This window comes from Mesoplodon mirus (genome assembly GCF_964341445.2).
Source record: "Mesoplodon mirus genome assembly, chromosome: 4".
In the NCBI taxonomy this organism is placed as follows: Eukaryota; Metazoa; Chordata; class Mammalia; order Artiodactyla; family Ziphiidae; genus Mesoplodon; species Mesoplodon mirus.
The window spans coordinates 56,759,734-56,787,722 of record NC_138979.1 but is presented as its reverse complement, the minus strand read 5'-3'; the positions used below and the strand labels follow the sequence as shown (position 1 = coordinate 56,787,722).

At 45.5% G+C, this 27,989-nt stretch overlaps 2 protein-coding genes across 10 annotated transcripts in view; one reads left to right on the top strand and one right to left on the bottom strand.

Annotated features, from left to right (window-relative positions):
- Positions 1-5,949: 5,949 nt before the first annotated feature.
- On the top strand, positions 5,950-23,768 carry LCTL (lactase like; the record flags this gene model as incomplete). Of its 5 annotated transcripts, none has more annotated exons than XM_082617511.1 (13): positions 5,950-6,531; positions 12,099-12,238; positions 12,649-12,812; positions 13,413-13,500; positions 13,810-13,919; positions 14,554-14,682; positions 14,786-14,881; positions 16,255-16,309; positions 16,405-16,566; positions 19,786-20,060; positions 20,752-20,878; positions 21,052-21,251; positions 22,128-23,431. In XM_082617511.1, 13 exons carry the CDS (start codon positions 6,110-6,112, stop codon positions 22,206-22,208), a joined length of 2,049 nt encoding a protein of 682 aa, XP_082473637.1. The 5 variants fall into 5 exon arrangements, with proteins under 5 accessions (XP_082473637.1, XP_082473638.1, XP_082473639.1 ...); XM_082617514.1 differs by lacking the exon at positions 5,950-6,531 and adding an exon at positions 11,481-11,532; XM_082617515.1 differs by lacking the exon at positions 5,950-6,531 and adding an exon at positions 23,653-23,768 and having other exon boundaries at positions 12,085-12,238; positions 22,128-22,191.
- A 5-nt stretch (positions 23,769-23,773) lies between these two features.
- ZWILCH (zwilch kinetochore protein) overlaps positions 23,774-27,989 on the bottom strand; it is a 40,811-nt gene continuing 36,595 nt past the window's right edge. Inside the window, exons 18-19 of one of the 5 annotated variants that reach the window (XM_082617516.1) lie at positions 25,047-25,164; positions 23,774-23,939 (exon numbers count right to left, since the gene is read on the bottom strand). In XM_082617516.1, coding sequence (XP_082473642.1) covers positions 25,076-25,164 — 89 coding nt within the window. In that variant the 3' untranslated portion in view covers positions 23,774-23,939; positions 25,047-25,075. Of the gene's footprint in view, positions 23,946-25,046; positions 25,165-27,989 lie in introns of all 5 variants that reach the window. The other 4 variants (XM_082617517.1, XM_082617519.1, XM_082617518.1 and 1 more) reach the window with 4 other exon arrangements.

Here is a 27,989-nt window from a genome sequence, read left to right as displayed (position 1 = left end):
TGTGATTACATTGGACCCACCTGGATAATGCAGGCTAATCTCCCATCTCAAGATCCTTAATTTAATCATGTCTGTAAAGTCCCTTTTGCCATGTAAGTTATATATTCACAGGTTCTGGGTGAATATGGTTAGGATATGGACAACTTTGGGGCAGTGGTATTATTCCGCCCACCACACCCAGTTTGAGTCAAAATGCAATCAGGTTATCAGCCTGAGAGGGGAGCTGCACCACAACTGGGAAGTGTGTGTAAAATTTGGCACCAAGGATACGGGCTACTTGGGACTTCCCTGGTGGTCCAGCGGTTGGCAGTCCGCCTTCCAGTGCAGGGGCCGCAGGTTCGATCCCTGGTTGGGCAACCCGGATCGCACATGCCGCGGGGCAACTGAGCCTGTGCTCGGCAACTACAGAGCCCGAGCGCCACAGTTAGAGAGAAGCCCGAGTGCCACAATGAAAGATCCTGCATGCAGCAACTAAGACATTATGCAGCCAAAAATAAAATAAATAAATAAATAAATATTTTTAAAAAAGAAAAGGATACGAGCTACTTGACCATGACATTGATATTAAGTAATCTGTATATGTTCGGCATTTATAATGTTTGTAATGTATAAGATAATTTGGTCTTTTAGAGTGACGGCCTTTAACCACTGAAAGTGTAAAACTGAGTAATTTAAACTGAGGGTTTTAAGTTGAAGGCTTAACGAGTTTATATACAATACTAGAACCTATAAGAGAACTTTAAATTCACCATATTTTAACTTTTACTATTATTTAATTTAGATTTTTTTTTAATGAGTTTAACAATTGATTTTGTAAGGATTACTTAGTACTCAGGAAGGAAGCTCTTCTTGGTTAAGTTAGAAATGGAGTACTGAAATAGGAAGTCTCTCTTTTTTTTTTTTTTTGTGGTACGCGGGCCTCTCACTGTTGTGGCCTCTCCCGTTGCGGAGCACAGGCTCCAGACGCGCAGGCTCAGTGGCCATGGCTCACGGGCCCAGCCGCTGCACGGCATGTGGGATCCTCCCGGACCGGGGCACAAACCCATGTCCCCTGCATTGGCAGGTGGACTCTCAACCACTGCGCCACCAGGGAAGCCCGGAAGTCTCATTTTTAAACAAAGTTTAAAATACTTTAAGATATCTGATTGAGTTTATACACTGGACCAAACATTATTGCAAGACCTCTCAAAGGAGGTTGTTAAAATTTGCTGCACATAAAGAGAATATCAAGATTTGCAAGCTGACCCTAAAGTCTAGAAGGAAACCCCTAGTTTCACTTGCCCTTTAGCTAGAGGGGAGAGGTATTGCACTGGGACAGCCACAAGAGCCTGAGGAAAGACTATAGTGAGGTCCCAAAGAACTGCATAGACCCAGGCCATCAGGTCAGGCAATACTGGATGGATGCCTCTGGCTGCATTTTTTTTTTTTTTTTTTTTTTTTGCGGTATGCGGGCCTCTCACTGTTGTGGCCTCTCCCGTTGCGGAGCACAGGCTCCGGATGCGCAGGCCCAGCGGCCATGGCTCACGGGCCCAGCCGCTCCGCGGCATATGGGATCCTCCCAGACCGGGGCACGAACCCGTATCCCCTGCATCGGCAGGCGGACTCTCAACCACTGCGCCACCAGGGAGGCCCTGGCTGCATTTTTTTAAAAATTCATATTGGTAGTGTTGTTTTGAATTTTTTTTTATTTCAGAAAAAGCAAATAAGTACTTTTTTATGTACATTTTTAAAATCTTTTCAGTTAAAAAAAATGGGGTACAGTTATTGGATCAAAAAATTTAGTAGGAACACTATCATGTTAGAATTGAATTGGAGAGGAACTTTACTTTCCGTAAAGGCAGATTTAGGTGACTCAGACCCACCTTCCTAATGAAGGCAACTTAAAAAAACTGGCCATGGCCCTTCCCTCCCTGGTGGCGCAGTGGCTAAGAATCTGCCTGCCAGGGCAGGGGACACAGGTTTGAGACCTGGTCCAGGAATATCCCACATGCCGCAGAGCAGCTCAGCCCGTGTGCCACAACTACTGAGCCCATGAGCCACAGCTCCTGAAGCCTGCATGCCTAGAGCCCGTGCTCCACAACAAGAGAAGCCACCGCAATGAGAAGCCCGTGCACCACAACGAAGAGTAGCCTGCAGGCAGCAACGAAAAACAGCCAAAAATAAATTTAAATAAAAAAGAGTAAGAGTGGGAATTCCCTGGCGGTCCAGTGGTTAGGACTCGGCACCTTCACTGTCAAGGGCCAGGGTTCAATCCCTGGTTGGGGAACTAAGATCCCACAGGCTGTGCGGCGCGAAGAACAAGAAAAAAAAAAAAAAAGGAAGGATAAGGGTGAACCAGAAACTAACTGACCTTCACAAGTTCTACAGAATTCTGGCTTTAATTATCTGGGTAAGTCATGAGCTCTTCAGCCTTGAAACTGGACTAAGGTGATCCTGGATGCCTGGCAGAAGCTCACTAAAATCCTAACTGAAGGACAATGACATCCTTTTAGGCCTCAAGTAATTTTTTTTTTTTTGTCTGAATCGCTGGGGGTTGAGCTCAGGTGATTCTAATATATAACCAAGCTTAAGAACCATCAGACAAGCCCATGGCCTACAGCTGGTGGGAAGCAGAGCCAACACAAGAATTCCATGTCTTAAGGGAGTGCGCTTTCTTTCATCCCAAGAATTGGGGAGTCCCTCGACAACTGGCTCTTTGGGGGTCCCACAAGCTGCAAGGCAGTGCTGGATGCGTGGGCTCCACAGACAGTCTTGGCTTCTGTGAGGCCAACATGCTTCCTCCTTGTCCTTCTTTGACTCCAGAACTCGGGCCCAGACAGCTAAAGCCCAGGGGACAGCGGGTGACTCAGACACTTCCTGTTTTCTTGGCTACAATGACAAGGGGATGGAGACAGCCCGGGCAGGGGTTCATGGCCTAAGAGAGGGGTCCTGGAGAGAGGAGGAGGTGGGAGCGAGCCAGGCAGAGCCACATGGGGTGGAGATGTGGTTGGCTGGGTGGCCAGGTCAGCAAAAGAAGGAGGATTGGGGGCCAGCTTTTCTTAAAATGTGCAGATTTTCTGAGTCCTTAGGGGTTGAAGGAGAGACCTCCGCTTCTGTCTGGATGTTTGGTTCAGGCAAGCTGGGAGACTGAGTAGGTCAGGAGGAGCTCTACACAGGGAGGCAAAGGACCTGGGCTGTCCTGTCCCTGCCCTGCCGTGAATTACCATGGGACCCCGAGCACAGCCCTGGCCATTCTGAGTCCCTGCTTCCTCTTCTATGAAATGGAAAGGGGCTGAGCTCTGAGAGATCCTGAGATTCTAAGAAAAACCCTAACCTCTCTCAACCTTCAGAGCACTGTGCAGGCTCTGGGGGACTTTTCATGTATGTGATTTTGATTTCAAGTTGCCTACCCTGAGAGGTAGGAGGGGAAAGTGCTATCATTACCTGATGGCTATTGGAGACATAGATGACCAGGAAGACCAAGAAAGATGTGGCCAAGGGCGTGTGGGAACAGGGACCTGGATGCTCCTGGTGGCCCAACTTGGTCACTCCCTTCCTTACATGACAGCAATTTGGGGATGCTTATGAAAAACCATACATATTGGAATCTTGGCCTCAACTATCTCCCTGCTGGGGTCATCCTCGGAAGTGATCCTAAATTCAGAAAAGGCATGTTGGACAGGAAGATATTCACTAATGTGGATTTTGTATTAATGAGAAGTTAAACACAGCCCAGACATCCAGCAATAGGAAACTACAGACCGTAGAATGTGTATTAGCTACCTATTTCTGAGTAGCAAGTTACCCTCAAATTTAGTGGCTTAATTAACAAGTTATTATCTCAGAGTCTCTGTGGCTCAGGCATCCAGGCACAGCTTGGCTGGGTGCCTCTGGGTCAGGGTCTCTCAGGAGGCTGCAATCTAGGAGTTGCCTGGGGCTGCAGTCATCCCAAAGCTTGGCTGGGAGAAGATCCACTTCCAAGTTCACTCACATGGCTGTTGGCAATCTCAGGTCCTTGCTGGCTCTTGAGGGAGACATCAGTTCCTTAGCTTGTGGGCCCCCCTGTGGCACATCTCACAACATGGCAGCTGGCTTTCCTCAGAGCAAGTGAGCGACCTGGGAAGCACTCAGTCCTCCTGTGACCTGACCTTGGAAGTGACCTCCCTTCATTTCTGCTGTATTCTCTTCCTTAGAAGTGAGTCACTAGGTCTAGCCCAAGTTCAAGGGGAAACAAAAATTATACAAGTGTGTGAATACCAGGGGACTGTAGGGGAGGGAATAATTCTCCTGACCCTCTTAGGGTCCCTGTATGGATCTGAAAATTAAACTGACAAAAGCAGATTAACAGAGGAAGAGCATGCAAATGTATTTAAGTTTTACGTGACACAGGAGCCTGCATAAGGAAATGAAGACCTGAAAAAAGTCCTGAGTGTTTTTACGTTGGGTTTGATGAAGAGTGGGCACCTTTATAAACTAGGTCTTTTGCTTTTCTACACATGAATTCATTTATGCATCTTTTTCCTCCCAGTTATTTATCCTCTAAACTTAAGTAACTAATTTTCTGCCCCTGAGGGCTGAGGGGGCTGGGTAGGAAGGAGTCCAGGCCTCACATCTGTCCTTGAGCCTCTCTGAGCAATAAGAAGGTATAAATTCTCCCACTGGGACAGCCTCAGGGATGTGTTCCAGGCCAATTGGAACCACTTCTAATCTCATTGCATATTCCTGGGTTTATTGGAACCTGAGGAGTTGCGTTTGGGGGTGATCCTAAGGGCAGCATTGTCTGGGGAGGATTTGGTGTATAGGGGGTGGTAAGGATTGGAGAGGCAGAGGAAGGGACCCAGAGAAAAAGGGGAAAGCTGTTGACACAGTGGAAAAACACCTGAAAGTTGGAGTCTCAGACCCTGGTCATGCCAGTCACTTGAGCGTGACTCTTTCGAGCCTCAGTTTTCTCATCTGTAGAATGGGATGAAAATGAGTAAATGGCCCTACCTCATTCAGTAGGGTTAAGTGAGATTGATTATGCACAGAAATCTACTCTGTAAACTGTAAAGCTCTTGACCAGTGATGGTTTCCTCAGAGATTATCTAGAGCAAACATACACCCCTCTTGCCACTGAGCTCCCAGCAGGAGTCAAGTCCTTCCCCAACCACGGGCAGAAGGCAGTGTTGGCTCCCACATACTGAGCCACGGTTCCATCTCATCTCTAACTGGTTATGTTGGTTAAATGTTGGTGTTGAATATACTTCAGTTAAAAAGAATGAGGTTACCTCTAAAGAAAAACGACTTGGCAACATCCATCGAAAGATCAATTGACTCAGCAATTTCTCATTTAGGAATACACACATGGGTATGAAATTACATGAACAGGCATATTCATTGCAGCATTCTTTGTGAGAGCAAAGCATTGTAAAAAAAAAAAAAATGTCCATCCACAGGCGACTGGTTAGATCAGTTATGGAACATCTATACAATGGAATGCTGTGAAGGCATTAAAATGAATGAGGCAGTGCTGGGTGCACTGATCCAGAAAGATCTCCAACATATATTATAAAATGAAAAAAAAAAAAGCATGTTGCCAAACAATATTACCAATCTAGCTCTGCTAATGTAGAGCATCAAACAAAACCTCTTCTATGTACCCAATTTCCATGAAAATACAGAGAAAATGCAGGGAGGGACAGTGGCCAGTTGTCACAAGTGGCCACCTGAGGGAGGGATGGTGGGAGAAGGGAACAAGAAAAAGGGCCTTACCCTTTTTTACTCCATATATTTCAGAGATGGTTGCCATTTCTTTGCAATGTGAATATATTCATATGTTTTCTGTATGGTTTTTTAAACTTAAAAAATATATATAGGACTTCCCTGGTGGCGCAGTGGTTGAGAGTCCGCCTGCCGATGCAGGGGACATGGGTTTGTGCCCCGGTCCGGGAGGATCCCACATGCCGCGGAGCGGCTGGGCCCTTGAGCCATTGCCGCTGAGCCTGTGCGTCCGGAGCCTGTGCTCCGCAACGGGAGAGGCCACAGCAGTGAGAGGCCCGCGTGCCGAAAAAAAAAAAAAAAAAAGAAAACCAGACAAGATTAGAGTCTAGTGAAGAGACAGACTCCAATCAGTCTCCTAAATAGGAGTGAAATGAGGTCTGCCACAGATGCTCTGGAAGACACACTCAGAGAATGTTCTGAGGAGAGAAAAGCTGCGGAGGCTTCTCCTCCATTTTTACTAAGACTCCTCCCCTCTCCCCACCCCACATCCTCACCCTTGCCACCCTCCATGACCTGGAACTTGAAGGCTTGTCTGGGAGGTCTTCAGCAGCTGGCCCAGGGGCTCCCCACGAGCGAAAATGAGGGGAGAAAATGCAAGGCGGGACCTGCGAAATCACCAGCAGATGAGCCCAGACCAAAGAGCTCCGGTGGGGAAGCGCTGGCTGGCTGGGAAGCTTGGTTCCGGACACGTCACCATCATCACGGCTTGTTCCGGCCCTCCAAGACCACTATTCAGACCGCCATCCCCTCCCCAACTTCCGCCTGCAGGGGTCCTGGGCAGCAAGGCCACTGGTGAGTGGGCTCTTTGGGTTTGGAATTGATGGTTTCACTGACAATGCCAGTGTCTGGACCAAGAAAAGAATTCTTCGTATGTGTGCCCTCCAACACTGTGTCTGTGTGTGTGTGTACACATGCATACTCTACACACAGGTTCATACTCTGTGGATAGGGTATCAATTCATTCCAGATTTACTGGAACAGCCTCAATTTCACATATTTGGTCACCACAAACCATTGAAATATCTTGAAAATTCCACTATGATTATGCAGAACTCCTTCAGTCTTGTTCCAAAAAAAGGATTTGAGAACCAGCTTGTAGAGTTGTATATACCTCAGCAGGATTTAAAAATAACAGACAAGGAAATCGCAGAGACGGGAGAGTAAGATGACACAGAAATGCATAACATGTCCTGTACACATGCTGGAAGCAGGCCACAAACATATCTCAGAATTTCCAAGCAGCCAGAAATCAGAGGGAAAGAAGATGACATGGATTCCTGCTTCTGAGACCCATGGGAATTTCCCCCAAAGTCCTCAGAAAGATACAGCATGACTCAGTTCGAAAGAAACAAATTCATGTTCCATATCTTAACAGTGGTTTGGTTACACGTGACTGCATTTGTCAAAACTCACAGAAGAGTGCATTTAAGATTTGTGAGTTTCACTGCAAGCAAGTTTTACCTCGAAAACAAAAGAACCATAATATAGTTAATGATATGCCTACCGAAGGGTTTAGGGATGAAGTGAACTGACACTCGCAGCTTACTTTTGAAATGCATCCAAAAAGTAAGATGAATTGCTGGGTGGAGAGAGGAAAAGAGGAATGGACGTGTGATAAAGCAAGTATAGTCTCAGTGGTGGGCACAGAGTGTGGGCAGTATAAACTTTCCATTTTTCTGTGCGTTTGCACATTTTTATAATACAGGGGAGGGGCTCAGAGAAATGAAGTGGACCTTGGAAGTTACCATCAACACTCAGAAGGTAAAAGGCCCTGGGTTTTGTTCAGAGAGCCAGAACTAGCAGCAGCCCTCAAAATCTGCTGACACCCTAGGCACCTTGCCCTCAGGCAGTGACTGGGGTTCTGGGGAGCAGAGCTTTGGCCTCCGCGGACAGAGAGGCCTGGCTCCTGCAGAGCCCACAGCACAGAGGGGTTTTGGCATCTCCCAGACAAAGCTCTCCGATCACGGAAACCCCTTGTCAGAACATCAGGGAGCGTCTACCCTCTGAGGCTCTGTGCCTCGCCCAGAGAGCCCTTGTGCGTGGCAGAGCTGAATTTCAGCCTTCACAATATGATGGCATTGATGATGGAGGTAGTTTTTTGTTTTTGTTTTTTGGCCACACCACGTGGCTTGCAGGATCTCAGTCCCGGGACCAGAGATAGAACCTGGGCCATGGCAGTGAAAGCACCGAATCTTAACCACTAGACCACCAGGGAACTCCCACGGAGATAGTTTATTGGGGCTTTTCTCTCTGCCAGGCACTGCATGAAGCATTTACATCTATCATGTCATTTAATGCTTAAATGACCCTATGAAGCAGGTACTATTGTCATCCCCATTTTTTTTTTCCAAGCATGTATTTATTTATTTATTCATTTATTTAGTTTTGGCCGTGTTGGGTCTTCATTGCTGTGCGTGGGCTTTCTCTAGTTGCAGCGAGCGGGGGGCTACTCTTCATTGTGGTGTGTGGGCTTCTCACTGCGGTGGCTTCTCTTGTTGCAGAGCACGGGCTCTGGGCGCGCGGGCTTCAGTAGTTGTAGCACGCAGGCTCAGTAGTCGTAGCTCACGGGCTCTAGAGCACAGGCTCAGTAGTTTTGGCGCACGGGCTTAGTTGCTCCGGGACAGGTGGGATCTTCCTGGACCAGGGATCAAACTCGTGTCCCCTGCGTTGGCAGGTGGATTCTTAACCACTGTACCACCAGGGAAGTCCCTGTCATCCCCTTTTATATATGAAAAATGGCTCAGAGAAATTCAGTAACTTGTATGGAACATTCAGCTGGCAGATGCTGGGCTGGGATTCAAAGATATACTTGACTCCAGAGACTCTGATCCTAACCACCGCCCTCTTCTGCTCCACAGGCCACTCTCCTCATCCCTCCCACCTTTCCCCCCACTCTTCTCCCAGTGGTATGTCACAGAGGACTTGTCTGCTCCATCCTCAGAAGAAAATTCAGGAGAAAGTCTGACTCAGGCCCGTAGTGCTCCTTATAAACCAAGCACCCCACTCCTGCCCCTGTACTCCTGCTTCCCAGGACAGCTCTGTACCCCAGGATGGGCTCCTTTCCCCAAGAGAAAGGAGACACACACACACATAACACCAACCAAATAACACCAACCAACACCCTGATGGGCTCAACTAGCCCCACTCTCATCCCTGCAAATCCCCTGCCTCCAGTCCAGCCCGGCTCCCGCAGAGACAAGACAACCTGAAAACAGCCTGTCACCTCTTTAATGAACCCAGAGCTGAGGAAGACTCCAGACAGCTGGTAGCCAGCCTCCTTAGAGGAGGAAATGAAGGCCCAGAGAGGGGCAGTGGCTGGCCCAATGTCACACGGCACTAAACTTTGTCTCCTGGGACTTGTCCGCTTAGCTCCAGGCTGGGCAGGGCTGAGTGGGGCTGCAGAGCTGGTGGGAAGAAGTGAGGGTTGGATGGGGCCCAGAGCCCCCTTCCTCTCCAGAGAGAGAAAGATTAGCTCCTAGGACCAGGGAATAGAATGGCTGGGCCCTGCAGTGGCAGCAGGGATAGTAGCTCTCATTCTAGATAGGGAGCCTCAGTCCCAGAGAGAGGAAGTGCCTGTCACTGGAGCCCACGGCCAGTTCCTGGCGACGTGGATCCCCAGTGTCCTTCCCACGCCAGCCCCTTGATTCCCTCAGAAGGATCCAGAGGTACAGAGCGGGCTGAGCTAAGCCTCTCCCATACCCACACCCACTGTGCCCCTGTGCCTTGGACCCATCAGTGCTCCCCAGGATGGAAGACCAGACATTTTGCTTTTACCAAGTCCCTTCCTAAAAGTCATAGAGCTTAGACTCTGGCCTGGGCCCTACAGAGGCTGCTGGCAGAGGGCCCCCCACTCTGCAGCCCCTTGCGGGGAGGGAAGAGGGAGAAGATAAAGAGGCCCACCCATCCCCCAACACACCTGCTCTTCAGCCAGGCCTGGCCTCCAGGGACTTTAGAACACCCCACCCACCCAAGGGAAGGGTTCTACCCTGGTTGCTCCAAGCCTCCGGCAGGGCCCAAGCAGCCCTGGAGTGGGATGGGGTTGGGAGGAGTGAGGGTGGGTGGTGGTGGTCACCCAGCGGTGAAGCCCACGTCCTTCCAGCTTGGAGCCTGTGGAGGAGAACGGGTGGAGACTGGGTCTGCAGTCAGACCCCAAGCAGCCCCTGGCCAGGCCGGGCTGACGAGCCCCTCCCTCATCACAAACACTAGGCCCCTGGCTCTGAGAGAAGGGGGCATTTTTCAGAGGTGACATCAGGTCTTAAAGTTTTATGTTTCCTGCCAACCTCAGCCTGGAGAGCAGAGTCCCCAGGGCCCACAGGCCTGGCGGGGCAGGTAGCAGCACCAATGCGAATAGCGCGCCACTGGCCTCGGACTCTCACGGCAGTCCACGCACAGAAGAGACGGCCGCGAGGGTGACGTCCAGTGGCCTGCTCACCTGAGGACACAGCCCTGCGGTCACTGTAGGACAGATGCAAGAGGAGAGAAGATGCCAAGCTGCCGGGTCCCCAGACACACCTCAGAGCCTTTGCTCATACTGTTCCCTCTGTCAGTTCCCATGCCCTACGTGCTCCACGCCATCTAGCGAGTGCTTCCACATCCTTCATTATCTTGTCCAGTGTCCCCTCCCTCTGAAGCCAGCCCTACCTCCCTGCGCCTCTATCGTGTTCTGTCCATTCTTCCATTAGAGCCCTGATCCCTGGCACAGTGTTTATTTTTATTTATTGATTGATTTGATTTGATTTTTTGCACAGCGCTTCAAACCACCTTGCTTTCACACTCCCTCTGGCCTCCCTGTCCCGCAAGATCCCCAAACCCTAGAGGACTCAGACCAGGTCCCACCTCACTCTGGCAGAAAGAAATTAATCCACCACAAACGGGTAATAAGACCTGCCCCGTTAAGGAGTTACGGCGGGCTTAGCTGAAGGCAGGGAGGCTGGAGGTTGAGTGAGATGCAGGGAGCCGCAAGTGGGGGGATAGAGGGGAGGGATATGGAGAGGTGAGGGCACCGTAGTGAAGGAAACACAGCGGGGGGCCTCCTTGGCAGCCTGGGTGGAGAGCAGGAGGCGCTGAGCTTCCAGAGAGGGTGTGATCTAGCTGCCACTTGTGATTTTTTTTTTTAATATAACTTCTTTTTATTTTTTTGGCCATGCGGGGAGGCTTGTGGGTTATTAGCTCCCGGACCAGGGCTCTATCGACCCAGGCCCACAGCAGTGAAAGCGCCGAGTCCTAACCACTGGACCGCCAGGGAATTCCCCAGACAGTCGTGATTCAATGAGTGAGTGAGTAAAGTAATGAATGAGGGATCCAAAGAGAGTAGGGTGATGTGGGAAAACCAAATTTACCTTCTACAGTGAACTTTCTCTGGCAGCAGGAAGGGGTGGACACAGAGACAGATGCCCACACACACTACTCCCCGCCCGGCCACCACCTGGAGTTTCATAGGCTAAGATGGGCTGAAGGTGGCACACTGGGCCCAGATGGGACCAGGGGACTGGGTCACTGCTCCTCTACCCTGGGAGGGGGCTGACTGGATGCCCCGGGCCCAGGGCCAAGCTGCCTGGCTGCTGACTCAGACCCCGCTGGCCAGCTCAGCATTCCTGCCCTCCCCACTGAATTGGGGCTATTGAAGCTCTTTGTAGGGGGGTTAGGCCACTGGTCACGCCCCCAACCAGAGCCTTCGCTGGGCTGAGGGCTCTGCTCTTGGGGGGGGCGCACAGGCCCTGAGGGGGTCAGTCTGACAGTGCTCTGGCCACCAGCTGCTACTCTGGGGGTGTCTGGGACCGAGGACAATCCTGGGTAAGCTGGCTAGGCTGGCATCAGAGAGGGGGGCCCAGGGGAAGGGAATTGCCCTGACCCTTTGGACAGAAGACCCTGGGATGGTGACCCTGCTCATGACCCCCGGCTTGGGGAGGGGTCTGTCTCTTTGCATAGGCCACAGTGTGTAGGTGGGGTGCTGCAGGAGCTCTGTGGGTTGTCCTGCCAGCCCCATCAGACTGGAGCATCCCTAAGGCAGAGTGGATTCCCCATCAGACTGAGGCCATCACAGGGTATAGGCTAGGTCTCCCCCGTAAGACAGGGACAGGGGTGGTTTGAAGCGTTGCCTATCAGACCCAGAGCTCCCCATGCCCGGTCTTTGTCCCCCTTAGTGTTTCACTTGGGAATCGTATCTGGAGCCCAGCCTCAGCCTGTGCTGATGTGTCCCAGCAAAGCCAGGGACCAGCTGACCCCAGAAGAGCCAATGCTTCTCTAGATAAAGCGCCTCCACCTCGTCCCACCTCCTCCCCTCCTTTTTCCCCCAAGCCAGGATCTTCCCCCCAAGTCCTGGCTGTATGGGCCTACACCTGTCAGATGTGCTTCTTCAGGTATGGGGGAGAGCCGGATGCCATGAAGCCAGTGAGGGCTGTCACTCTTTGGTGGATGCTACTGCTGGTGTCCAGGCTGGGGGCCACCAGGAAGGAATCCCTAGAAGAGGCCTCCTTCTACTATGGAACCTTCCCACTTGGTATGTCCACTCCTCCGTTGGTCTGTCCATCTGTCCATTTGTCTGGCAGCTTGCCTACCTTGGCTGACTTGTCAAGGAGTTTGGTGTTTTAGCTTCCCTATAGGTAGGACAGGGAAAATAACTCCATGTAGTTGTTCCGAAGTAAAAGAAGGTCCTAACAGATTTTTTTTTAAGTTACTGTATAGATGGTAAATGCAAATCAGAGCTAAAATGGTGCAGATAAATGCTTTTAACGTATTATGTCTCCCTCCTGCCCCTGCCCTACCACACATGCTCCCACCCCTAGGGAGACAGGGCAGGCTGCTGGGAAGGGGGCTTGCCTTGTGGCCTGGGAGGCACAGCTCAGGCTCCCAGTACTGGGTGGGGAGTGAGAGGGGACTCAGAGCCCAGCTTGGGGTCTCCATTTGCAGGCTTCTCCTGGGGCGTGGGCAGTTCTGCCTTCCAGACTGAGGGCGCCTGGGACCAGGACGGGAAAGGGCCCAGCATCTGGGACACCTTCACACACAGTGGGAAAGGGAATGTGCTTGGGGAGGAGACTGCAGACGTGGCCTGTAACAGCTACTACAAGGTCCAGGTGAGTGATGGGTGTGCATGTGTGTGTATGATGGAGCATCACCTAGGGAGAGTTGGGAGGTGACAGATATATTGGGGGAACCCGAGTGACGATATCAACCAAGTGCTCTGCTAAACATCCCCGATCCCAGTGCAGCCGAGCGGGGAAGGGTCGGTGGTGACTGGGGCTTGGGGAGGGAGTGCCAGGATGTGGGAAGGTGGATGAAGGAGGAAAGGAAAGCTGGGCCCCACCTGAGCCAGTGCCTTAGTCTAAGCGATGGGCAGCTGAAGGGCTGAGGCCATGACGCCAGGGCCTACAGGCCACACTAGCCTGAACCCCTGGTCCCTGCATGGGAATGGGCCCCCTGTGGAGAGAGCGGGACCAGCTCATCCTCTGTCCCTTTGTTCAGCACCCACTTTCCTCTCTGGATTGGGGATCCATCACCCTGATGGATTTCTCAAAGCATCCTCATATCCTGCATTTTACTTGACTCCTGGCATAGCCCCAGGAGGAAGCGGGGGCAGGTGGCGTCACGCCTGTGGCGTAGATGCGCAGTACGTACAGGAGGGACCTCAGTGGGGTCCAGCTGACCCTGCCCTGCACCCACTCCTGTCTGCACAGGAGGACGTCGCTCTGCTGAGGGAGCTGCACGTCAGCCACTACCGGTTCTCCCTGTCCTGGCCCCGGCTCCTGCCCACGGGTGTGCGAGGTGAGCTAAGGCCACACTGCCCCAGCCCAGGAGTGGCCCCTTTTGGCCGTGTTGGCTTTGTGGGGACACCACAGAGTCCTGGGCGGGGAGAACAGCCCACGAGCACAGTTTCCCCAGCAGTAGCTCTCACGGGTTCTGCAGGTAGCTGGGCTCCCAGCAGTAGCTATTCCACCATCTGAAACCCAAGTGCTGGTGGGCTGAGGGTGCCTTCAGGCCTACAGAAAGCTCCAGGGCCCAGGAAGAGTGCACTTCAGAAGGTCAAGGCCAAGGTCCTTTCTCATCAAGTCCCCCCTTTTACTTCGCCTTCAGCTGACGGAGTGAACAAGAAGGGAATCCAATTCTACAGTGACTTCATTGACTCCCTTCTGAAGAGCAACATCACCCCCATCGTGACGCTGCACCACTGGGATCTCCCACAAGTGAGGCTGTGCAGGCTCAGAGGCCCAAGGGGAGCTCAGCTCAGCAGGAGGGAGCCTGATCTGGGCACTTGGGGTTGCCAAGGTGGGGGCAAAGGCTGGGGTCTGGGCTCTGGCTCGGGACAGGAAGATGGCAGGGAGTGAAGAAGAAATCTCCCAACTTACCCATGGCAGGGAGGTCCCACTGGTTTAACTGATGTTTGTAATAAGTGGTAAGTGCAGATTTTGATGTTTTCCAAAACGTTTGGCCTGGAAACGACAACTCAGACTATAAAGAAAGACGCATCTTTTGAGTAAGAGTTGATGGAATAATGAGCAAGTTTGTGTAGCCTTTTCTCCCCCAGGTTGTTAGAACTGTATGTGCTCAAATACGAGCGCCCCCTCCCAGGCGATTTCCATAAAGCCTCACATGCTTAAATCCCTCACAGTTAGACATCACTATTCAAGCAGTTTTTTCATTCGTTCAACAAGGCTCTGTGGTATCACGGCCCAGCTGGCAGAGGATCTGTGACACAGGGTGGTGGGAGGTCAGAGGACAAGACATTGGCTTCAGGGAGGTGATGGGGAGAAGATGGAGTACTATCCATGCTTTAGAGGGTTGGGGCCCCTGCTTCTCTCTCCACGCCTCTGTTTGCAGCTGCTCCAGGTCAAGTATGGCGGGTGGCAGAATGTGAGCATGGCCAACTACTTCAGTGATTATGCCAGCCTATGCTTCGAGGCCTTTGGGGACCGGGTGAAGCACTGGGTCACTTTCAGTGATCCTCGGGTAAGCAAGGCCCCCCTCCAGGTGGGAAAACCCACTTTCCAGGCAGGAGTGTACCCTGTCACTTCTCATGGGTCCTGTGGTTCCCCACTTGCCACCCCTGCAGACAATGGCAGAAAAAGGCTATGAGACGGGCCACCACGCACCTGGCCTGAAGCTCCATGGCACGGGCCTGTACAAGGCGGCACATCACGTCATTAAGGTGAAGTGGGTCCTTCCGGGAGTGAAGGCTGGGTTCAAGGTAGAAGGGTGAGTCCCATTGACAGCTGAGCCCACCCCAGGGCCTGAGTCTGAGCCCAGTCCTCTGACACCTCACCTGAACATGGTCCCCTTCCCTTCCATGAGGATCTATGAGGTAGAGTCCTGCCATCCAGGACTCTGCTGGACACTGCAGCCCAGACGACACCGTGACTGCTCCCTATAGAGCTTGCAATCTAGCCAAGGGGCTGGAGCACATGCATGTGAAAACTTGTCACCTACAGTTCTAAACTCTTGTGAGGAATGGTGACAGGAGGAAGTTGGGGGATGACAGTGAGCTAGGGGCTAAGATCTTCAGTGACTGAGCAGAAGTAACTGGAGGTTGGTGAAGGACAGCAGCAGGAAGGGGTTAGGAGTGCTTGTCTGATAGCATGGACTTCAAAGGACCTGGAGTTTTTGAAGGAGGAAGGAGAAATTGTTTGGAAGCAGCAACAAAGAGCAAGGCAGACACTCTCCTAAGGTATGTGGGGTGTGAGGGGAAAAATGGCGTCTGCTGGAAAGAGCTGCCGTGGCTGCGGTCTTTAGGGGCAGTCAGGCTCGAGGGCAGAGATTGAGGGGGACATTGAGAGGAGATAATGACGGGCGAATTACAACGCTATTGGAAAGGCTTGAGAAGCAGGGGAGGGGATTGGTCACATTCTAGGACATATATGAGGGTCCAGGTGATGATGACTGAGGAACAGGGGTGCGAGGCATGACGGCCCCAACAGACTCTCAATAGAAGGTGGACAATCTGATCAAGCAGGCAGGCAAGGGATCACTGGGGACATACCAGACCCTCAAATTCATGTCAGCAAGAGAACTTTCTCATCTTTCCCTATTTGGCTTAGGATTTCTTAAACTGTGAATATTTAAAGGGCAGGGCTCTGAAGATATCAGTGGGTCCCTGGGAGAGAATATGGAGAGAAGGCAGGTTGGCACATTTTGGATTCTGTTTCTCAAGACTGTTCCAGATGCTTGGTATTATATTTTCCTAACTTCCTGAGCACCTATGCTGAAAGCACTGCCTAGTCACTACAGAGGACAACCAGGAATAAAACAAGACACGTTAGCAAAAATCTTAGAAACAATAAATAACACAGAGTGGTGACTTACATGTTTATGCCAGATTTAGAGCAAGTTTCCTCCAAAGCACCAACAAAATGGAGGTCAGAGGAAGGGAGACTATGGATTAGGCTAATGAAGGCTGGACTCATGGAAAGGATAGGACTTAAAATGATCTCTAGAGTTAGGAAGGAGAGAAAGGCCACCTTGGGTTGAAAGGGAGGAGAGAAATGAATGAGGCAGGCACCTCCAATGGACTCCTTTCTCTTCCAGGCCCATGCCCAAGCCTGGCACTCCTACAACAACATATGGCGCAGCAAGCAGCAAGGTGAGCCCCGCCACCATGTGTGCTGAGAACAGACAGGTGACCAGAGGAACAATGTCACTCTGCCTGCCACCCCCTTTTCTTTCTCTTCTTATAAGGTCTGGTGGGGATTTCATTAAACTGCGACTGGGGGGAACCTGTGGACATTAGTAACCCCAAGGACATAGAGGCTGCCGAGAGATACCTACAGTTCTGCCTGGGCTGGTTTGCCAACCCCATTTACGCCGGTGACTACCCACAAGTCATGAAGGACCATATTGGTGAGCCACATCACGTTTTTAAGACTCCAGATACCACAGCAACAGTATTGAGCTCAAGTGAAATGACCAAAAGGCAGGGGGATAGAAGAACACACTGGGTTGGTTTGGGTGAGGCACTCGATGGATAACCCAGCTCCCAAAGAATTTAGAACTGGTTATTCAAACTGGGAGAGTGGGGGACATCCAAACAAATTCCTAGACCTGGAAATTGAGAATTTCAGAATCCAGGGGAGAAAACTTAGCAATTCTCTAGGCTGCTCTCTTTTGTGTTCTGTTCTCCTGTCTCCTCCCCATTCCACTCCATCCAACTGTAGTGAAGTAGGAGTGAGAAGTCAAAGACACAGATGTGGGTGGAGTCAGTCCTATTGTTGGTTCTTTCTGCCACTTGAGAAATACTTTCCAAGCTCTAGTTTCCACAGTGTCAGAGAAGAGAATAAAGACAGAGCTCACAAGGCTGTATTAATTTCGATGCTTTTAACTGCCACACTAACAGAAAACTCCAAACAGAATGGCTTGAAAAGTAGGGGATTTATCATCTCACCTGAAATCCAGAAAAGGATAATCCACAGCTAATTAATCTAGCCCTCAGGGTTGTCTTTGAGAACCCAGACTCATTCCATCTTTCCACTCTGGCACTTTTAGCTAGCTCATCAGCCACTCCCCAAGGCCACAAGATGGCTGTAGCAGCTCCAGGAATCACCTTTACACATCAACACCCTGAAGCAGAAAAAAAGGGAATAGTACTATTATATCTGTTTTTAAGAACAAGGAAAATCTTCCCAGGAAACAGCGTCTACTCCCAGCTGACTTCCCGCTGTGCCTCAAGGGACAGAATTGTCAAATGCCCCAAGGTGCCCTAGACCACCAGGGATAGAGCCTCAGAGCCTGGGGAGGGGTCAAGACTCCCAGAAAGGATGTGGCCCTTTGGAAGGGGATGAGAAAAGAGGGCATGGAAGAAGACAGGCATGGGTCTATTGGGTAGGCAACCAGCAGTGTCTGGCCATAGGAATCTAAACATATAACTGTGATTTAGAGGTATCAGCTCACACCTCCCTAAAAAAGACAAGGATGACAGTGAAATAGGCTATATCTCACACATCAAGGCTATTTTAGATGTTTGACTAAGAATGTTTCAACATTTCAAAAATTTCCCTTTCTAAAGCACCATTTATCAAGACTTGTCTGGAATAGGAGGCAGCAAGTTCTAATTCCAACCCTGCCACTAACCAGTGAGTGATTCTGGGCAAGGTGCTTCACCTCATCCTGTCTCAGTCTTATCACCTAAAAATGAAGGGATTAGACAAAATAATCTTTGAAAATCTTTTGACAATAACCAGTTCTGTGACATGTTCTGTACACATACACTCAAAGTCTTGAGAATGATTTCCTCAAGATGAGTAAGGAAAAAGCCCTCACGATGGGACAGTGCCCATACGGAACATTCCTGCAGACACACCCCATCATTCACATGCTGTTTGTTCTCTTGGGACCCTCAGAGGCCACTGCAGGTGCTACAAGATTGTACTAAAAAGCCAAATTGATTACCTATCATAGAACAATTCTTGGGCTTAAAGCCAATAATCCCAGACCCCGCCCACTCCAACTCTATGATAATTCAAGTGGGAACAGGGCTCAATTTTTCCCTTATACAATGTGGAAAGAAGGATCCTCTAAGTAGCTTTTTCTTTTTCTTTTTCTTTTTTTTTCTTTTGTTTCAGCATTATTAAGTATAACTGACAAATAAAACAGTTAATATTTTCTTTAGTAGTGAAAGCATTCTGCCTGAAATCTCATTCACAAATTACTTCCAGGCATCTCAGAAGCACCCCTTCATTCACAATAAATATATGAAGAAAGGTAATTCTAGACGAGTGCTGTCCAATAGAACTTTTGGTGATCATGGAAATGTTCTGTATGTCCTATATCTGTGCTGTTCAATATGATAGTCTGTAGCCATTTGTGTCTATTCAAATTCAAATTAAACAAAATTAAAAATTCAATCCTTCAGTGTGACTGAGTTGAAGCTGCAGTCACATTAGCCATATTCCAGTAGCCACATATGGTGAGTGGCTATTGTAGGAGACACTACAGTGACAATTCCTGTGGTTTTTCTCAAGTTACTACATGTAACTGAAATAACATGCTAATAATTTAAAGGAATTTAATAATGCAATCTTTTCACTCATTTAATCTAAGCCAGCAGTCTCTTTGGAAACATTTTTATGACTACATTTTAGATCAACTCATAAAAATGTTACTTTTCTTTATACATTGATTTAAAACTTTTTTTGCATAGATTATACAAGGACATGTTTCACATGTTTTGAAGTACAAAAAAGTGAAAAAAGTTAAGCTTCCTTCCCTCCCCCACCCACTGCTCCTATCCTCCCCAGAAGGAAGTACACTTCCAGAGATGCATTGTGCACGTGTGAGCAAGAACACTGCTGCTCAGTATGTGTATATACTTGCATGTACTGTTTTATGTACGCAACACTCTGCATCTTTGTTTCACTTGAGCATCCTTGGCACTCGTCCTTGTTGTGTATGAAGCACTGCCTCATTCATTCTCATGGCCGCATAGTGTGGTACTGATGGATATCCCATCATGTTTTTAACCAGTCTCTCCTGACAGACCTTCAGGTTGCTTCTAATCTTTTGCTACTCAATCTGTAATGAAGATCCTTGTACATACATCCTTTTACACGAGTAAAGTGTAGGATAAGCAGATTTAGAATTGGTCGGTGAAAGGACACACACTTTTACAATTCTGAAAGATAGGACAACATTGCCCAACACAGAGGTGATGTTAGCTTACACTACAACAAGGCCTGAACGTGACCGTGTCTCTCCCGACGCTACCACTGGCCTCCAGTTCCCTTCCCAGAGGCAAGCAAAATTACCAATTTTTGATGTAAGGAATAACCTAGTTCTTTTTTCCAGATAGCTACACAATTGTCCACACACAAGTTACTGAGTAATCTGTGAAAATATTACTTTTAAGTAATATAAACTTAAAAATTTTTGGCTAGCATTCAAATGTCAAAATTCCAGTTTGAAAGGCTAAGGTCATAATTTCCACACAGATGAATTCCAAAGCCCAGGATCTGGATAACAGCTTTCATGCCATAACATAACATGCCAGTATCATCATGGTACATGACAAGAGAATGATTGTGAGAAAATAAAACTTGGTTAAATTCTATTTTCTTCTCTCATTAGGAAGAAAGAGTGCAGAGCAAGGCCTGGATATGTCGAGGTTACCAGTGTTCTCACTCCAGGAAAAGAGCTACATTAAAGGCACATCTGATTTCTTGGGATTAGGTCATTTTACGACTCGGTACATCACAGAAAGGAACTACCCCTCTCGCCAGGGGCCCAGCTACCAGAATGATCGTGACCTAGTTGAACTGGTTGACCCAAACTGGCCTGATATGGGGTCTAAATGGCTACATTCTGTGCCATGGGGATTTAGGAGGCTTCTCAACTTTGCTCAGGTGATTATTACGTTAAGCTAAAGGACATTTTTTACCTGAATTCATGTTCTTATAGTATAAGCTCAGGTGCCTACATTTTAAAGTTAATTAAAAAACCCAGTTACTTATACTTCAGAAGCTACTCGATATAGGCCTTAAAGAAAGACAACAACAAAAAAGACTAATGTGGACTTCTCTAGTGGTCCAGTGGTTAAGACTTGGTGCTTCCACTGCAAGGGGCACGGGTTTGATCCCTGGTTAGGGAAGTAAGATCCTGCATGCCGCACGGCATGGCCAAAAAACAAAAAAAATGATAAATGTCTACTATGAATAATCATATATATAGATCATATACATGGTTGTTATACATTATATAAATTATATTCATGTAATATAATATGCATATATTTCATATGATTATATATGTATATATATTATATACATATTTATATATAAAACTTTAAAATTCTTATCTCTTATTTAGTTATTTTGCTGCTCTTCTCACCTGTACTGGAATATGTGGGAAAGAACAAGACCTGAAGCATATTTTCTCTAAAATGATGCTTTGTCAATAAATATATTCCTCTATATGAACTTGCCTCCTGCCTACATTCATCTCTAAATAAACATGTTAACTGGCATCTACTAAACGCTAAACATACCCAATTAGAATATGGCAGCCTTCAATATGTGTTCCCATGATTCCTTTCAGACTCAATACGGCAATCCACCCATATATGTGACAGAAAATGGAGCATCTCAAAAATTACACTGTACCCAATTATGTGATGAGTGGAGAATTCAATACCTTAAAGGATACACAAATGAAATGCTAAAAGGTGAGATACAAACTGTCTTCACATATCTTTCTATTTAACTTGGGCAAAATTTGATAATACACGATTGCCTAAAACGTGCTTCTAAATCTCATAGATGAAAACATTTAAGATTATCTTTGCAATACTATTTTTCCAAGAAAGTGAAATATATTAAAAATGGAATGTCTTTGCAGCTATCAAAGATGGTGCTAATATAAAAGGGTATACTTCCTGGTCTCTGTTGGATAAGTTTGAATGGGAGAGAGGATACTCAGATAGATATGGATTCTACTATGTCGATTTCAACAAGAAAAATAGGCCACGCTATCCAAAGGCTTCAGTTGAATATTACAAGAAGATTATCACTGCCAATGGGTTTCCCAATCCTCGAGAGGTAGGAATAATTATCAGTGTTACTCATTCTGGATTTTAGAAGAGCTAGGCAGCTGGGGTGCAGAGTTTGGCAAGTGGGCCCATTGTTTCTTCCCCTTTCACCACCTCTCTGCTTATTTGCTTAGAATGGGGTAAGGACACTGTAAAATGCAGTCCTAGCACACAGAGCATTAAGGGCAGACCAGGGTTATGCAGGAGTCCTGTTTACTTTGGGTTGTGACAGTCAACAGAAACTGTGATTTAAATGTTATCCTAAATGTTGTATCTTAATGCAAACAAATACTACCTATTCTTCAACATACATGAAAAGTTAAGTAAACTGAATATATAATGACCGTATAATCTTCACTTCTTTTCCCACCAAATTGTACAGTGATACAAATGCACTGATTCCAAAATGAGATTAAAGGCAATAATAAAAAAAATCCTTTAAAACCTCCCATTTTCAATAACCTACAAATTTTTCTATCAGCTCTCTATTCTGTATGCTGCTGCACCTAATGGCAGGGAATGTAAGTTGTAATTTAGAGTGTCTTAATTAAAAAGAAAAACTCATTTGTTTATCAACAGTCTTTAGAGTGAGCCTAGTGGGACTATAAATAGAAGCAGTGACTGATAACTATCAGGTATTCACTAGTTTTGCATTACTAGAAAAGACAGTAATTGCATTATTAGAAAAAGATAGCTAGATTATAAGCTCAAGAATAAAAACTGTTCTTTGGCTCCCTCACAATGATGCACATAGGCATTCAATAACTATTAACTGATTTAAACTACGAGCGATTAAAAAAATATTTCTTACCCGATATTATTCCAAACATAATTTCAAACAGCAAAAAACTAGTTTAAGACAACTTATCAAGTGGGTTTTTATTAGGTGGAAAGTTGGTACCTCAAAGCCTTGGAAACTTGCTCTATCAACAACCAGATGCTTGCTGCAGGTGAGTTTAATCTTTGATAATTAAACCATGTAATTACATATGTAATGGTATTACCAAAATCTCAAAATGTGGACCCACCTTAAGTCAATCTTCCAAAACCACATGATTAGAAATAGACTTTCCTTTACTTTGAAGCAATGTCAAATTTCTATCAGCACTTAAAATATGTTTTAAAAATCTACCATGAAAAAGAAATATCTACTCTAGTTTGATTCTGAATCATACTGTAAATTTATAAATCTACTATTTATAAATTTATCTACTCTAGTTTGATTCTGAATCATACTGTAAATTTATAAATCTACTGTGTTATAGTGGGCTTTGTTGGAAGGAGGGAGAAATTCAACCATTATACCAAATGGAATGAAGAAAAATCAAACACTCTAGATATTATATTCACTCATTCAGCAAGTAATTATGAAGCAGTCACTATTGACTCAAGGGTGTTTTAAGCCCTGGGGACATAGCAATAAACAACAAGGTCCCTGCTCTCACAGAAGGCATTTCTAATGCAATGGGATCTAAAAGGATCAGAGATGTAGAATAACCAGGATGTAACCATGCATCAAGAAATGCCAACGCATATCATGTGTTCCTTTGAATTTTGTCTTTCTCTCTATATAAGGGCAACCAGAGAAATACACTTCCTGTTTTAATGAATTCATCTTCCATGTGGTATCAGAGGTGGAAAATGCTAGACCAAATCCTACCAATTCAACTATCTTTACAGGCCAATATAACACTGTCCCCTCCCCCGTCATCTAAATAATCAGGCAAATATTAAAGATGTATATTCCATTAAACTAAAATAAACTTAATGTAGAGACATGATGTAGAATTTACTGTTGAGCCCATGAGCTCCATGAGAATTGGGCCTGTGCCTTATTTATCTCGGTAACCAAGGGTGCCTGGCACAAAACTTAAAAGCAGGTATTTCGTAAATGTCCACTACGATGCTAACGCACATGAAGTATGCTTATCATTTAACTCTTAAAAGACTGTTTAGCTGTGTTAAGAATGACCATAAAGATTTTCAATGCAGAAATTCCTATACCTCTTAAGATATACCATAAACATTTTTGAAAGGATGCAAATGTTTTCCAAGGAATTTTCTTTCCTAAATCCCCCGAAAGAGAATTATAGAAACTGAGGAATATGGCTGCTAATATTCTGAGTAAGCACTAGCATTGACATACATTTAGACTTTATTACAGTACCTATGGAAGAACCAAATTTAAGCATTCTTAATCCATATTTTCTGAAATATCTTACAAAGCCCTCACATAATTTTTTATAACATTTAATTTACCAGGTTCTCTTTTATAACAAATGAGAATAATTAGCAAGTGTGATGATGCCATTTTCCAAGTTTATCCAGACAACTGAAGCTTTCAGGATGAAGCTGCATTCGCCAAAATGACCACATTCTCATCTGCCATGTTGCTCTCTCCCCCTCCGCAGAGCCTTTTCTAAGTTACATGCAGATCATGACGGAGATCATGGTACCTACAATCTGCACCCTCTGTATACTAATCGCTGCAGTTCTCCTGATGCTTCTGCTGCGGAGCCTGAGCTGAGACAGGGCCATCCATTTTGTAGCTGCATCTTTCACAAAGAACCTTCGGGATCTTCTTCAGGATCTTCCTCCTTTTTCTCCTTCAAAGGTTTACATACATCTGTTTTCAGGTTCTGTGATAATTACCTTCCCACCACCTCTCTCTCTCTCTCTCTCTCTCTTTTTTTTTTGGCTTGAGCTGGGATTGAAGAATTAGAAAATAAAAATAAGAGTAAATGAAATAAAAATCACCTGTAATCTCACCCCTCTCAAAGTCAATGTTAATATTTTGCTGTATATTATGCATTGATTTTCATTTTGCAAAAAGGGATCACAGTGCACAAACTGTTTTGTAACTTATCTCGTTTTAAAGTCTGTCTGGAAATATTATTTTAATGTAGAAATGATTGCCACATTAGCACTGCCTTACACATGACGGACAAAGTCAATCCTTTAGATATAACAGTCCTTTCAGACTGTAAATCCTACCAGGCAACCATGAAAAAGCATTAGGTGGGTACCAAGTAAATGAGCATATATATTTTTCTAAAAGAAATTTTCTTATGCTAAATTAATATCCTTTACTCAATGAAATACCTCAAAGAAATATTATATATTGATTATTTAATTTATATATCTTCTCTGTAACTAAATATTCTGTTTTTTCTAAGTCCATTTTATTCTTAACTATGCTAAAATGCTAAAATTAATATCCATCTATTTGGGTACAAAACACAGCTTAAGAGAAAGAATGATGTTAGGCATTTTATTCATTATCTGATTCCACTTAATGTTGTTTGTGAAACACAAAAACAGTAAGATCGTAGAAAAGGCTATTCCATTAATTCTTTTGGTTAATACTACCTCAAGTTAAACATTTTAAAAAGGGTATTTACATCTGGGACTTAGTCCTACAATTGGGCTGGGTTACAACTGTTTTTAACAAAACTTTGCTCTCAATGTCAAATTGGCATGCCTGTTTAGGGTTTTTCTCTTCCATCAATGGTTTTGAGACAAAACTCTCCTTCTACTATATATACAGATTTCAAATGCAAAGACATTACCACTCAAAAAAATTTTTTTCATTTCTTCGGTTTTAGGATTAAACTGTCAGTTGACTACAGAAGGTAGAAAGGAAATTAAAGATTTGCACTGCTCAGTAACACCTGGTAAGCCTTTTATGTGATTACTAATAATCCATATTCCAAATGTATTAAATCAGCATTTATGTTGTAGAAAGAAAAAAGTAAGGTATTTAAGACATTATAAAGTATTTGCAGAGAACAAAAAGTGAACATACTACCTTATAGAGGGCCCCATCAGCACACTTCACTTGAAATGCACCTGGCTGCAGGTAACCATGTTAGTAAAGGATATCCTTTCTTCCAGGCTACCGTTTAATGTTAATTCAGAAAAATCTATAACCAGAGAGAGAGATCAGAATTGAATTCATCAACAATTCATTGAATTGTTTTTCTGCTAAGTTACTGCTGAATTTTACAACAATCAAGAGGTAGTCTGAATGATGTGTCTTCTACTTTAAAAGAACTTGTTAGACAAAAATCAGCAAAGACAATTCCTTTTAATAGTCAACCCTCTTGATGCATTGAAAACATGACTAAACAAACTAAAGTAGATTTTTAAAAATTATATATTCGGGGGGAATTCCCCAGCAGTCTAGTGGTTAGGACTCCACACTTCCACTGCTGGGGGCCCAGGTTGGATCCCTGGTCCAGGGAACTAAAATCCCACAGGCTGCACAGTGCAGCCCCCTGGCCAAAAAATTATATATTTTTAATTTGGTAAGCTACTGCTTTATTTTTTAATGCCTCCTCCACTACAGTTAAATATAACTGTCTTCTTCCAATCGTAATATATATTTCAGAAAACATCTTCTACTTAGGATTTATAGTCTTAGGGCTAGACACATATCCATTTTTTTCTCCTGAAGATTGTTGTATTTCAAAATCAAATGATACAATTAACATTTAGATGAGATCATGTCCACTTCCTTGTGGGTCAACATTTTGGTTTCCATATTCCCACCATTACCAGCAATCATTGGCCGAGCACCCACTGGGTGAGCAGCACTCTACTGGACACTGTTTTTCTCCCCCATTAACTCCAAGTCATTATTCTCTTTTCCCAGGGCAACTAAAAGTACACTTTCCTCTCTTCAGTCTTCCTGCTTTTGATGTCAACTGTTTTACTCAAGAGCATCATACCGTTAGGTATCTTGAAAAGCTAGTATTTTTTTTTTTTTTTTTGCGGTACGCAGGCCTCTCACTGTTGTGCCCTCTCCCGTTGCGGAGCACAGGCTCCGGACGCGCAGGCTCAGCGGCCATGGCTCACGGGCCCAGCTGCTCCGCGGCATGTGGGATCTTCCCGGACCGGGGCACGAGCATGTGTCCCCTGCATCGGCAGGCGGACTCTCAACCACTGTGCCACCAGGGAAGCCCAAAAGCTAGTATTTAACCTAAATGCTCAGTCCAATGAAATAGAAAGTCTAATTTTGTAAATGCCTATGATCTTTGGCCAAAAATAAATGATTATTGGACGTGAATATCTAAAACTGAGGCTTTGTTTGAATAATCTATGACTTTTACAAATGAAGTCCTCCTTTAACAGTGGGTCTTGGTTTGGGCCAAAGGTCACTGAATAATTTCTAGACAAACACATCAAGAATACATAATGGGTAGAAGAGGTTATGAAGTTCAAGTCAAAATGGAGTGTGAGTGTGTTTCCACGCATGTAAATATATGATTTCATAAAAATTCCTTATTTTCATAAAAGGAGTCACTGGACCAATACATTAGCAAATAGTTTTAACTCTAACATTCAAAACAACTTTCATTCTTTTTTGAAGCAACCTGCATTAAAAAGACTCTAGAAGATAGGTTCCGTATACTTCACTTATTCAGCATCATTGGAAAAGGTGTTTAATCTTGTATTAATCTCCTAACAGATTTAATCTTAATGTAATAAAATTTATTTTAAAATGGCATTTTTGAAAAATGTATCACATTTATTCATGTCTTTTAAACTTTTAAAATCATAACACACGTCTTTAAGAAAAAAAACCTGAAACAACAAATATAGATAAAATAAAATGTTTAAACTGGTGGTCTTCAACCTTCGTTGCACAATGAAATCACCTGGAGAACTTTAAAAATTCTGATGTCCAGGCTCTACCTCCAGCGATTCTGATTCACTTGGTCTGGGTATTAAGACTTTAAAGGCTCCCCAGATGCTTCTAATGATCAAAGCTGAGACCCACCCCTGCCCTCATCATTCCACACCTCAGGGTTGAGCTTTAGTTGTCTCCTTTCGGAGGTTTTTCTATGCCCCAGGCCCATGTTTTTGCTACTGTAAACAATACTGCAATTAGTGATCTGGTCCACAGGCCTTTTTGCACATGTCTGGTTATATATGTGGAATAGATTCCTATTAATGGAACTGGTGGTCCAAAGAATGTATTCTTTAAAATTTTGGTGAATATCACCCTCCACAAAAGCCATACAACTTTACACTCCATCCAGCAATGCGTGAGGTTCCCCCAAATCCCGGCCAGCACTGTGACACCAAACATGTTGATCTCTGCTAATCTGACAGGTGAAAGATGGTCTCTACAGAATATAAATTTGCATTTCTCTTATTATAGGTGGGGTTGATCACCTTTTGCTTTTAAGATGACATTTAAATTTCCTTTTTGGTAAACGGTTCATATTACTTGCCCATTTTTTCTACTGAGTTATTAATACTTTTCTTACAGATCTGAAAGTTCTTTATATTCTAGAGAATGTAGCCCCTTTTCTGAACATGAGCTGCAAATTTCTTTTCCTAGTTTATCGTTTGTCTGTTGCTTCGCCTCTGGTATTTTTTGCCACGCAGAAATTTTTTTATTTTTATACAGTTCATTTTCAATCTTTTATAGGCTCCAGCTTTTATATCACACTTAGCAGTTCAGCCATATGAATAGAGAAGTTCCCATTATGCCTGAATCAAAATATACTGGGGGGGGGAAGAATAAACAATTTCTGGAAATAATTTTGCAAAATATCAATCACTACAATAGGACTATTTGTATTCCCAGCTTTCAAATACCCTTGAATTCTGTCTTAAAACTATCAGATTTTATTTTGGATAATCCTTGCAATATTTGAATCAGCCATTTAAGACTTATACAAATAAGAGATGACAGCCGCACACAATCCATGTGCAGTTTTATAGGTACTTACGGAAG